Below are 13,614 nucleotides of genomic sequence, written 5' to 3'. Positions count from 1 at the left end.
AGCTTTGTCATGGAAAATATTAAGCAATTTCTAAGCCTAGGCATGCACTGTTTACAGTGAATTATATATTTCCTAACTTCTGCAATTCAATATTTCAAAAAGAGTTCTTTGAGGATTAGGTCTTTGTTTCCTTCTTTCCCTAAACTGCCAACGGTTAAAAAAAAAAAAAGACCAAAAAATTCACATAATTATGCTATCTTCTGAAAGAGGTTATTTTCAGGTGTTTCCAATCATACAATATTGTTCTTTTTCATACTTGTGCAAAGCATTAAAAACACATTCTGAGCTTGGATGCCTCTGTATTACATTAACTGCATTACTTTTCTTCCTGTGCCAGTTCTTGTGGGTGCTGGTTGTATTCTGATTTGGCAGAGTCTGAAAGACTCTCCCTGAAGATCCGTTAAAGAAGTAATAAGCATAGGCATTCTATCGGCACAATTTTTGCTTCTCTAGATCAGTAGAATTTCCCTGATTTTTTAATAGTGTCTTGCCCTGTTTGAAACTTAGTTTTGCTGTGAATTTAATAGTATTTAGTAGTATTTAAGAAGTCTCTGAAATGATTCTTAAAGCTTTTGCAGTCAAAGGTTTTTGGAAGAGTCCTTGCTTCCATTTAACAGAATAGTTCCTAATATGCAATTTCAGGGCAGAAAATTGAAAAGCCTCAGATTATGTGTCTAATGAATAAGAAAACCCCAAATCATAAAAATAAATGAGAACTCAGGCTACAGATCAACTCCCAGAACTGGCATTGTTGCTCACCTGCTGTAATTTATTCTGTTCCTCTCAACTAAAGTGTAGTTTCTTGGGTGATGTAATTTTTGGAACAGACATTTAGCTATTAAGGAATATGTATTAATTATAAGTATGGCACAAATACTTTGTAGTGTTTTAGAAAAATGAGTTGGTTTAGATACTAGTTTCTCCTGAGTTGCAATAAATGTCACTGAAGCATGAAAAATATGTTCTAATTCTATTTTTAGTGTGTGTTCCATGAACCAGAGGACAGATGAAAGATGCAGTATCTGTAAAGTAACACCACAGCACTAACATGATTACTGGCTGCAATGTTCAGGTCTGAATGTAACCCTATTGAGGAGTTGTTTGTATGAAAGGGGGGGTTTTGTACAGAAATACAAAAGCTAGATATGAGCACTGGCCCCTCAGTCTTATCTGTTCTGTTGTTTTGCATGGTTGTCTGATTTTCACAGTATCATCTGAGGGTTGATTTTGCTGGATAGGAATTGCCAGTGAATGTTGTAATGTCGTATACTGCTAAGATAGCCTACGACTAAAATTTTCAAATGTTGCCAAAGCTAGAATTTGAAATTAAAAAGACAAAAGATTACAGGTGAGAACTGATCTCAAGAACAAGAAGTTTCTCTCTAGTTATGACTCCGCTAAATATTTAAAATAAATACAGGTTTGTATTCTTTATCTACGTTAAATGCTACCAGGTTCTGTGTACATGGTGCTGTGCTGGTTGCATTCATCACTAGTTTCACTCCAGCTACATTGCTGTAGCTGTGCCTCTGTTTTTGATATGCTGGATTATTCTGTTTTCTGCTTCTTTGCACTTCACATTTCATCACCTGCAGCATGGCTCTCCAAAAAGTGCTCTCTTCCTGTGCCATTTCAGGCCACTGGGGGTTCTCCCAGGACTTTCACTGGAGGCTGTATGAGGTACTCCTGTTATCTATATAGGAAAAAAAAAATGTTCCAGCTTTCTTACCTCCACTTTCAGAATGTAATCAGACTGTAAGCACTACAACTTTCTTGGTAAGTTTTAACCATTCTGGTAGTTTAAAACCTGCATTATTTCAGCTTTTTGTGCTGGGAGCTGAGGATTGAGTTTGAGTGTTCCAGACTTTTCAGGTGTACAGGAAGGAGGAGCTGCCTTGCTGGGCCACATGAAAGGACTTTGTAGCATCACCCAAATGCTATGGTTAGAAACACATTCAGTTGTCAGCTGTTCCTCTTCCTCCTTCTTGTGTCTGCTTTCCACGCAAAGACCAGCTGGCCCACTTTGCTTAACACAGCTGTTGCCAGAATTGTCTCTGGAGGTGGGACTTTGTCAGTGTTGATGTGTTGTGTGTTAAGTGGAGCAAAGCAATCATTTGAATTGCTACAGTTAGCAATGATTCTGGGTGGTGGAAAGGCTCATCTGAAAAATTTAGGTTTTTTTGTTTCCTAGTAATAGCAGAGCTCAGGATTTGCATAGTCCTTTCAGGAAAGTTATTTAACAGCAAACTTGCCTTAGTCAAGAATGCTGCTGCTTAGCTAATACATAGTTCATCTTCAGCACTGGCTGCATTCACATTCACTGAGCAGAGCAGTTTCACAAGGAAGGATGTGAAACTGGTTTCCAAAGCAAGATTTGACAAATAAACAGGAGGAAATGCAAAAGAGAGGTATGACTTTCCCCTCTGTGTTTGTGGTTCTAAGACTGCTGGCTTTTATAATTGTTAGGTTCTACGTGGTTGCCTTCCATATTGCTTAGTGGGAGGAGAAGTCACACATTTTGGGGTGTGGTGGCCTTTCTCTTTAGTAAATCACTTTATAACATAAAACTGTTGCAGATATAATGCCACAACTAAGTAAAAGGCAAATGACAATCTCAGTCTGAGAACAAAAATTAGAGGTGTTGCTCTGTGTTTTTAAAACAGCACGAGTCTGAAATTACCACTTTACAAAAGTTCTTTTGTTTTCCTGAGCAAACAGACAAACCATGTGAAAAGCACCTTCCAGAACTTTTGCCGCTTGATGCCCAGGTTTTCAGAATTCCCAGAACACTTAAAAAAATCCATTAGGGCTGTCAAAAGTAAGTTATAACTGTAAGACATAACTATGTTTAGATTTTGCTTCATTTTATAGTCAGACTGTGTATATGGATAATGTAGTAAAACTGGAATTCTCTGTGTTATCTTCTCAAGATAACAATAATTTTAAAATAGGGAATTAAAAATTATTTGGCCAGTATTTAAGTTTTCTTCTTTCTCCAGTTTGTGGTTGGTGTCATTAATAAAACCTGATAATGTCACTTCTTTTTCAGTGCTTACTATATGTGAACAGAAAGAAATCTTTTTTCCCACACTAATATGAGGATTGATACCTAATTTAATTCTTATTTTTCCTGTCCTTTGAATAATTTCCTTTTGCCTGTGAACTAAACACCCTTTCCAAAGGAAGTGCCCTCCGTACATCAAAAGGTTTCAGACATCCAGTGTGCATGCTTGTGTTTCCTTTTTGAGGGAGGCAGTAGGCTGGAATTTGCGGTCAAGGCACCAGCCACTCTAGGACTCTTTTGCAAAAGCAGCTTATAAAACAATCTTCTCCTTAAAGGTGCTTTCTAAGCAATTTCTGAACTATTACAGTTCATTTTAATTTTAGTATTTATACAGAAGTGCAGTACTTGGTTTTAATCTACAAGAAGATAAGTGTAGCCTGAAATATATGAAATTGTTTTTTAAATGATGTTTAATGTGATTATAATATATACAAATCTATATTGCAGAACAAATCGTTACTGATTCATTGGTTTCTATTTTTATTACCAGTTCTGGCCCTATTGCAAGCCAATGATGTTAGCAATTCATGCTATAATATTGCAAACTCAAAAAGGTTGAATTGAAACACCAGAAGTTCCTAAATTTAAAAAAAGAGCTTTGTCTCCTGGGTCTTTCAGCTTATAAGGCAATGTCTGGATTTAATTTTGTGCTTTAGATTGTAATTGGAACAATTACTTTTTCTGAGAAAAGTAAGCAGATTTTTACAGGATGCCATGATTATAAAGCAGTAAGATTTAAATGAAACCTCATTCATTATGAGACCCATAGTATCATCACAAATGTTGACAGTATTTTTACACTAACATTGGCTTGTGCCTAGTATCTAATGGAGGGCACTGGCAGTTTGCTGGTGTAACAAACTGTGCTGAGAAATCACCTCAACAGTTCTGTTGGTAGTTGCTTCAAATGTGCTTTATCACCTTTATCCCAGTTGCTGGGAGTATGTTACATATTTGTGCATTTAATATGTATTAAAGTTGAGAGTGGTGTGCCTTTTGTTTTAGCTGAAGTGGAAACTGCAATGGGTTCCTGGTTTTCAAATACACCAAGTTTTTCCATAATTATTTCCCTGTAAAAACTTTGGTATTGTCTTCTTTTAAGAGCTGTGCAGAAATCAAAATTAATGTGTATCCTGAATTAAGGATTTTAATTTCTTTTTCTTTGGGAGTGTTGTTGTTCCTCTGAAGAATCTGACAGTTTTCTTTACTGGTTTTCAAGAAATTACATATTTTTTTACTTACTGACTGATGCAAGTAGCCAATCAGTTGAAGCAATATTAATGTAAAGGTTCATAATTTGCAGGGTGCTAGTGAATAGCAAAGGGCTGAGTTCTGCATTTCCCTCCAATAATATTTCTATTATCGCATTAAGTTTGGGGGAGTTTTTGAAATCTGTTGTGTAAAGAAAGGTTCCAAATGCTGAAAAATAATGACTCCAAAACAATGGAGTAAGGTTCTTGATCTGCACATGGATAAGGCTGGATAGAGATGAGTCTTAGATTAGAAGTTGAAAACAGTGCAGACTTTTTTTGACCTTTTTCTTCTGTTAGGCCTCCTAGATTCTGTTTAACTATCAGCATATTGCAGGCTATTTCTTCATTTTCTTCTGTTTATTACTTTTAACTTACAGATCCCAAAAGCTGATGCCAAAATTGTCCTTTTGGTTTTGCTAACAATTCCATAAATCATAAAAAAGCCATATAAAGACTTGTGTTTTATTTAGATCATTAATTATATGATGCTTTTGGGTGCATTTCAAGATAGAAAAGTAAGTCCTCTGGTCTTAACCTGTTTAATAATGTTTTCCATGTTGAATTATTTATTAGTTTCATAGTCTCCTATTTTGCCACGGTTAATGATCTCTAATCTTCATTTCAGTTGTCACAGTTATTTGTTTCTTCTCTGCTCTGGTAGACACACTAGTGTTAAAATATGTAAACTGTAGTATAAGAAATGAATTATGTGCCATCTGCTGCAACAATGCAGACCTAATCAAGGCTGTATAAGCAATAGTGCTGAATTACCTTAATGCACTACAAATACACACATACCATAATCATTTTACAGTGGAAACAAAAGCTTAGACAAGTGAACTGCAATCATGTAATAAATTGAGATCAGTTTTTGGGTTCATGACAAAAATTGACTACTTTCAGGATGAAAATAGTTTCATGGGCAACTACTAGAGAATAAAATGAGTTGAAAATATATGCTATGCTTAAGAAGAAATGAGGGAGAACACATTTTTCTGGGTATGCTCTTTTGAACATGATTTGCTAATGCAGAACAGAAGCCATAAGTTTAAATATTCTGTTCCAGAATAATTTGAAATTGGTTACATGCAACATTAAGCACATCCCCACGCCTCTACTGCATCTGGTGGATGCATTGTACAGATTTTCACTTGGAAGCCTTCTGTCCTTCCAGAGGGGCTGTACCTTCCCCTGCTCTCCTTCCATCTGAACGTAGGAAACCCTCCCCGTTGGTGGTTTAGACCTGTGTGAAATGTTTCATTATCACATAACTTTTCTCATGCGTGATAAGATTTGATAAAAATTGCCATTGGCTTTTGCTTCACCCCTGTCTGTAATGGGGGTTGAACCTAAATTTGTCAAGGGAGGTCCAGAAGTACATTTGGCTGACCAAGCTCTTTTGTTATGGAGAATGGGAGTTGAGAATGAACTCTGATTGACTTATGTTTCTATTCATAAATCAAGTTTTGGAAAGCACATATTAGTGTTGAAGTTATTTCTTTTAATGTGTCTCTGGAAGTTTAAGGAAATTCTTATCTCTCTTATCAGCCGTTCTAAATGCATGTTTGAAGTGCAGAGCCACATACCTTGTTTTTAAAGAACTGTAAATGGAGAATTTTAGTGTAAATCATGAGAAAAATGTAAGATAACTGAAACAAAAGTATTTTTGGTGTTGCATGCTAGCTTTGTTCATTACATGACTCACAAAACTCCCTTACTCCAAGAAGAGAGATGTACCCCTGGAAACAGTAGTTCTGGGGAGTGTGCTTAGACCCAGCCATAAGCGACACTGAGCTCTCACTCTCAGCACCCCAAGCACTGGGTGCATCCCAGGGATCTGCTGCTTTTATAAGTGTTTACTGTGGGTCATATTTTCTCCACCCAATTTTGCATTAATTTCATGGGCCCTCTGTGCTCGTGCTGCATTTCACTAGCACATTAGTAAAGCTGCTTTGTAAGTAGATCTTTTTCCTCCCTGCTCCAAGCCTGCGGCTGTAACTCCTGGAGGAGGACTTGGAGAGCTCCAAAGGAATGCAGCTTCTCATCTCTGCTCTAGCCCACAGCCAGGAGCACTTCGGATGCTCTGCCTCTGTCCACTGTCATTTACTTCTGTGTCATTCCTTCACTACTGTGCTCAAACTGAATCCACTCATTTATCTTCCTGGAGCTTTTTTTAACTTGCACACATGTTTTTGTGATACATCTTCATCTCTGCTACTCTTCATTTTGCTTTATTTTTATTTTATCTTATTCCCGCCTGTATTTCTGAGGTGTGAATAAGCAAGGAAAATCTGTTCTCATAAATCTTTTTATCTTGTATGAATTAATATCTAAGGGATGAATAACTACCCTTTTAAATGGAGGTGCTTACTTCTCTTCTTGTGTCCATTTCATGTGGTTGTGATTCCACTTCCACTGCTATGGAGCACCAATTCACAGAAGACAAATTTCAGTTGTAGACCAGATGTGGCAATGAGCTGTGTATAGCCTTGTTTCAAATGAACTCTGTTACAAACCATTGCTCACATCATGTTGTAAAATGCACTATCTGTACACTGTAAGAATGCATTATCTGAATTCTCTTAGCAGGCTGATGATGATTTTGATTTCACAGTATCCTGATTCTGCAAAAACATTCTTATGCAAGCAATAAAAACCACCCAGGCTCCTATTTTTTTATCCCTAGATGGTATTTGATTCTCAGTCTGCTTGTTCTCTTAAATTCTCTTAATTTTCTTCGATAGAAAATTTATGTTTTCCAAAAGGATTTGGAAATATTGGGGTAATCTTTATTCTGTTGAGTTTATGGAGCTGGGGTTTACTTCTTCAAGCTCTCTCAGTATACATAACACTACATGTGCAATACACACTGTAGAATTTCATTAATGCTGCAGACAGCTGGCTAAACATTGGAACTGGAAAGATGATCTGTAGATGATGCAGGATTTGAGTTTTATATGAATAAGTGGATTTTCTTATGTCATGACTTTGTGCTGGGGTTTTGTTTCTTTGCTGGGGGAGGGAGGTGCGTTTGCATTTTTTTATGTGTGTTTTGTTGGGGTTTAGGATATTTTGGGGTTTGGGGTTTTTTATGTTTGTTTGGTTTTGCTGCTGAACAGTGATGTTTTGATCTTAAAGCAGGTCTTCAGACTCAAAATGTTCCTTGTGCTTTAACAGGAGTCTCATAGTAATCCAAGGGACTGGCTGACCTCTGTGTGGTGTGTCAGAATAGGCTGATGGAATTGTACAGGAGCATATATTCATGGCAGGTTTTTCCAAGAAACTGCTTACTAAGTATGGCATATTGATTCTTGTGATGTGTGACCTTGGCGCAGCCAAGGTTAACTGGCTGCTGCATTTGGGTCTCAGCCATCAGACCTGCTGTTAGATTTCTTGTTTCCCGGTAGCTCACCCTTCTGTCTTTCCTTGTATGTACCAGGTACTGTCTGTTACCCCTTCAGAGATGTAGAATTTACTGCCCAGCTGCAGTGGGTCTCTGGAATCTGTTTTGAACCTCAGGCTCCCTTGTGGTTTCAATGCTACGGCTCTGTTCTTATGAATATTTTGGATTTCAGTTCATCCATGCATCCCAAAGTGGTGAAAGCAGACAGACATATAGATACAGACCTCTAAAAAGCTTTAAAGCAAAATTTTCTTAGGAATATATAGTTTATAAGGATCGAGAAATAAAAACTCAGCTTTAAGTGTCCTATTCTCCAGTTACCTCTTCTTCCTGCATTGCTGTTTAGGTCTATATGAGACAAAATGGTGAACTCAGAATCTTTTGTCTGTATCTCAGCTGTTCTGCATAATATGGGATATTTCTCATTAGCTCTCTGCATAGCTCTTCTTGCACAGATGTAGATGTTCTTTCTTGTGTTTCTGACTTTCATTTTTTTTCTGACTGAACCACTAAAGAAAAGGGGAAGTCTTGCTCTGGCTACTTGTGATTGAATTACCTCATTGCTTTGCTCACCACCCCCCCCCCCCCCCCAATCTTGAAAATCTTCCCTGTAGCTTTTAATAGTAAATTTTTGGTGTAATTTCTTTTTCTACTGGGTAGAAATTTCCCATTATTCAAACCTCAGCCTCTTAAAATAAACTTGGTCTCACAGTTTTCCCTGGTTTTTTAAATTTACATTATTATTTTTAGGTGTTCCATCCTGAATATTTGAAACTTCTGTCCTATGGGTATTAATGCTGTATAAAGGCCTCAGGGAGCAAGTGCAAAATTGCTTTTTTTACCCAAGGCATTCCTGATGCTATGATTTCAAAACCTTAAGCAAGATTGATAAACTCAGCCTCCCAGTTAATGTAACACTGATAATTTCATGAGTGGCTCTTATCTTTTATATGAAGGGTAAAATTTACTTCTCTCATAAGAAAATGACCCTTATTTGAAAATGTTTACTTTGTCTGTCCAGTGTGTGTGTGTGTAATTTCAGGATTTATTTTAAATCCCGTGTAAGATGAAAATTGGTTTTAAGATTATTATTTTTTAGCATTCTCTCTTTTCCACTTCTCTCATTTCAGATGTTGCAGTTGTGGACATGAGTGATATTTCCAAGCAACCATCACTGTTCTACCACCTTGGCGTGCGTGAAAGCTTTGACATGGCCAATAATGTTATTCTTTACCATGACACTGATGCTGACACTGCTCAGTCTCTCAAAGTAAGGCTCTCACTTCACAATCTGCTTCATTTCAGAAATATCTTTATACCTGATCCTACAGATGTTTGTGGTTTTGGAAACTTACATTTAATGTCATTCCTGATAGCTGCCTATGTAAATCCTTCCAAGAAAAAGCAACTATTAGCAAAATCCGTAATAATAAAATAAATAAATGCGTGTTTTTATAAGAAAAGATCCATAGTGTGGTACTGATCTTGCTTCAGGTAGTTAGACTTGGAATTGAGAGTACAGGTCTGATTTCTTCCTTCCTTTCCCTGTTTTACTTAGACTACATGTAAGAAAAAGTTATAGCCTGTATAATAGCAACTTGAACAAGGGCTGTATTGCAGCCTACTTCTATGTAAGTGCTTCTGTCAGATGAGGTTTATGTTCCCTAGGTGCTGACTAGCTAAGACTACTAGAATCTCCTTTTTATTGCTGTTTGAAGATAGGAAAAGACACCCTTACCAAATCTTTTTATAGGGCTGTTGTTCATTTTTATAGTAGGATAATATATGCTTTACACTTAAGTCCTGAAATTGCTGTTCTGAATCCAAGTTATATATTGTGGATGTTTCTACCTTTCTCAGTTCAGGTTCTCTTTATTTTATATCACATTTAGACTTTTGTCCTGTATATCATCTGTTTCTGCTTTTAATATCATCCATTTTCTTGCTACCTTCACTGAGAGAAACATTGTTCATGCTTTGTTGTTTTATCCTTATTTTGACTTATTGCCCCTTGCTACTTTGCTTTTTTTCCACGCCTTTAGTGTCCAAAAATCCTAATTGCAGTTCTCCAATCTCTCTTGATTCCGTAAGAATATTAAGTCTCCTTTTTTTCCAGAAGAGCTCTGTTCTGTCACGGCTTCTCATTCCTCTTCTCTGCTCTCAGTGTCTTTGATTTTGCTCTCGTGTCTATAACCCATACTTTCTTTCTTCATGTGGTGGTCCACATACACATTCACATTCCATGTGGCCTGGAGTTCCAAGATCTCAGAGCTGGAGCCTGTCACATTCTTTGCTCAATAAGATTATCCGTATGGACATGCTAAGGTATTACTGGCATGTCCTCCTTTCCTCCATCTAATCAGGGTGGGCACACGTACAGCTTTTCATCCACTGCTGCTAATATACCTGACTGCCATGAAATACCTCATTTTTATTTTTCATTAACACATTTTTTTTATCTTTCTTTACGCTGTCACTCAGCTGTTCTGATCAACTTGGTTCTTCCAAGGATGTGCCCACGTCTGGGAAGCACAGGCTTGTTGTTCTCTATTTGTTGCTGCCCAGTGAGGATATTGGCTTTGATTTCTGCACTTCGTGCCAAAGCACATACTCAAGCCCCTGCTCTGTAACTGGAGTGTTGAAGAATCTCCAGGATTGCATCCATGTGTGGTTGGATGTTTAGACTGGTTGTTGCCAGACCTTGCAAGTCTTTGTACTGTCAGTTCTAAGCCTTTTTTTCTAATAATGTAATACTCAGGACCAGGGACTGGGGAACACCAGAATGTGACTAGGTCACTTAAGGCTAAAAAACCTGTTATCTGCCTTCACCTTTCTTCTTCTAGGAACTCTGTCAGTGGCACTGATATCTTACTTGTCCCTCAGTTGTTTGCATAACCCCCTTGGCCTAAATAGGCCCATAGCATATCTTAGGTGGGATTGCAAAATGTGATTTAAGTTGCTGGAACCAGCTAGGAGTGATCCTATGTATCAAATGGTTTAAGCTGGACACTGAGACAGGGTTCAGTGCTCCTCTTGTCATTGCTATCTCTTCAGCAGTCGAGCCCCAGTTCAGTGCTGGATAGCATTCAAATATGCTAATACACCTTTCTAAGGAATACTTCAGGAGGTAGGCAGGGACTGTTCATAGGGTATTTCAGCAAAGAACAGTTCATGACACATTTCATGTCATGGGTGCTGGATGGTTTCAGAAGAGTTAATTTGTCCCTGTTGAGAAAGATTTAACTGCAGTAGATAAAGCTCTATTGGAGATACTTGCTTAGCTAGATAGACATTAATTAGATATGTAGTATTTCAGCTGTCTAAGCCTTCCATCACTTTTGTTATGAAGCATTTTATTTGGCTTAAGGAGTTTAGGCTAATTAGATATTCCATTTAGGTTTTAGTACCTTTTTGACCCTCTGATTGTTTCTTTATTCTGAAGTTTATGAGTAATTTGGTCAGGGTTTGTTCACTTCTGTTCAGAATTGTATTACTTTACTTGGACCTAGGTTGCTGTGCACTCTCTTAAAAGTGGTGCACAGCCTGAGTGTTGTGAAAGCAATATTGATGATACTGGTGTTACTTCTGCTGAAGATCTGTGAAGTTCTGGTAACTTGAGTTTATACAATTTATCTTAGGAGCCATCCTGAAATTGTCCCAAGACTTGTCTCTTCCATTTCACCAACGTTCTTTCAAAACAACCTAGTTCTAAGGATTTAAAAGGATATGTAATCTGGGTTTCAAAAGAGTCATATCTATAGAGCTAAACCTCTTAAATGCCCCCTGGTATTTTTGCCTGTTGTTGAGGAAATGGGGGCATGGGCATGGGCTGTGCAGTGGTTGTCCAAGCGGATTTCAGGCTGTCAGATATGAAGGTGCTCAAGCAGAATCATCTCAGGTTGTCAGAGCCCATTTAATTCAAGTATATTGACAACCTTGATTAGAAACAAGTCTATGACTAATATTTGTAGTGTGGTTTACCTGGAGACCTCTTTAGTTTGACTAAGTGGAGTTCATTGAACATCTAATCCATCACCCAAGAGAAGAGAAGGTTACTTACCAGCAACTAGATGTCTCTGAGGTCTGGTTTGCATGCCCGTTAGTTTATCATCTGCTTCATTGTTTCTGTATCTCTCGTTAGATTTTCAGGTAAGAAGAATTAGGGTGTAGAATGAATGTGTTGGTGTATACCAATCTTCATAAGAAAGGGACTTAGATATGTGAAAGATATTATTTCAGAGAGAAAAACCCTCCAGCTTTGAATGCTTTTGTCTCACATGCTCAGAGTGTGCCTGGTTGTGCCCAGTCTGAGAAACTCTAGTTACTGCTAAGTACAACTTTCTTTACTTTCTGAACACTTTTTCAAGTAGGTTTCGTCGCTGAATTGTTAATTTTTTCTTAACCTGAGCTGCTGAGACTCTTCTTGATGTTGTTCTGTCCCTTTACTGGAAATTTACTGTGGCAGGAAATCTGGATTATGCTGTGAAGAACCCATTTGTAAATGTGTGGGGTACACACACACACACACATATGTATATATATATGTATAGCAGTGGTGTTTATTTGAAATAATAATTCCCAGTAAAAACAAATAAACATTTCTATTGTCTTTTTTTCTCCCCACAGGATATGGTATCTCAGAAAAACACAGTAAGTATTAAATCCATATTCATTTTAAAACACAAAATGAAGATGCTAGATTTGAAGCAACTTTAATACTAAAGCTGCCAAACATACGTATGCTCTGTATGATTAAAGGCAGTTGATTTACCCATCTGTAATTCAAACTTTTGGAAAACTTGCTGACACTCCAAAGTAACACTATATTTTAAAGCTACTTTTCCTTATCAATTCCTTTCTAAGTTGTAGAAAAGTGCCAGTAAGATATAAGTTTTATTTATAGGTTGACAGATCCAAATATAAACTCAGAAATTCAAAGTCTCTTTTTCCCTCTACCACTGTCACCCATTTGTGCAAATGTAGATGTTTGTGATGCCTTAATGGGGTTTGCTTTTGTATCTCAAACAGCTTTGGCTTCTGTATACCTGTCCTCTAACTTAAAAATTCACAGATTTACTTAGAAATGCTTATTTCTTAGTAAAGCTTATTTTCCAAAGTAAAAATATTCTTATGCTTAATGCAAATAAAGCCAAACAAATTAGTTTGAAACAAGATAAAATGTAGGAGTTAAGGCTTTTTGAAATATGCCATGATATCTGATGTAGTTGTATATTTTGCCATATCAGTGGTAATTTTCATTAAATCCTCCACACTTTTATTTTGAGGATGACTAATTTTTCAAACCTCTTCCACTTCCATTTATCCTTTCTGTTTCCTCTCATTCACCATATACTTTTATTTTCTTCTAAACAGCATTGAGCAGGATTAAAATAATAAAGTGGTCTTAGAGTTTGATATTGATTTTAAAGAGAACTAGAAGAAAAAATGCATTAGCAGTTTATTTTGAGCTGCTGTTGTGACTTGGCCACAGTGCTCCACATAGGCTAAAGATAGATCAGGTTTAGCACATGCAAATGCAGGTCACCCTTCCTGGCTGTCTCAGGGATCTTTGAACAAGTTTGACCTGTATGGTGGGAACTGCATTTACCGCTCTGTGGCGTTGTGAAGGGGGACTCAGAATGTGGCACGTTTGCTTGTGAATGCTACTATCCATCAGCTGGTGGATGACCAAAATTTCAGAAGCATGAGTTCTCCCTTCCAGAGCAAGAGGGAGAATTGTGAATGAGCTGTTGTGTGGTAATACCAGACATGGAGTAAACAACAAAGGGAAGGGTGGCAAATTCAACCTAGTGCAATCAGATTAGCAGCCTGCAGTCTTTTCTTTTGGCAGCCTTTCTCCAGAAAGGTGGGGTATTTCCCTTCACACTGAAGAG

At 37.4% G+C, this 13,614-nt stretch overlaps 1 protein-coding gene across 4 annotated transcripts in view; it reads left to right on the top strand.

The window, feature by feature from the left end:
• The window catches only part of MAP3K15 (mitogen-activated protein kinase kinase kinase 15), an 81,025-nt gene that overhangs the window by 15,866 nt on the left and 51,545 nt on the right, over positions 1-13,614 (top strand). For all 4 annotated transcript variants that reach the window (XR_005952313.1, XM_041400003.1, XM_041400002.1 and 1 more), the window contains exons 2-3: positions 8,851-8,990; positions 12,347-12,370. Coding sequence is in view for 3 of the 4 variants with exons in the window: in XM_041400003.1 (XP_041255937.1) it covers positions 8,851-8,990; positions 12,347-12,370 (164 nt within the window). In the remaining variant the exon portion in view is untranslated. The remainder of the gene's footprint in view (positions 1-8,850; positions 8,991-12,346; positions 12,371-13,614) is intronic.

Source organism: Onychostruthus taczanowskii, unplaced genomic scaffold (assembly GCF_017590055.1).
Source record: "Onychostruthus taczanowskii isolate IOZ18803 unplaced genomic scaffold, ASM1759005v1 scaffold17, whole genome shotgun sequence".
Taxonomy (NCBI): domain Eukaryota; kingdom Metazoa; phylum Chordata; class Aves; order Passeriformes; family Passeridae; genus Onychostruthus; species Onychostruthus taczanowskii.
The sequence above is the reverse complement of the archived record's forward strand: the minus strand, read 5'-3'. Positions and strand labels throughout refer to the sequence as shown.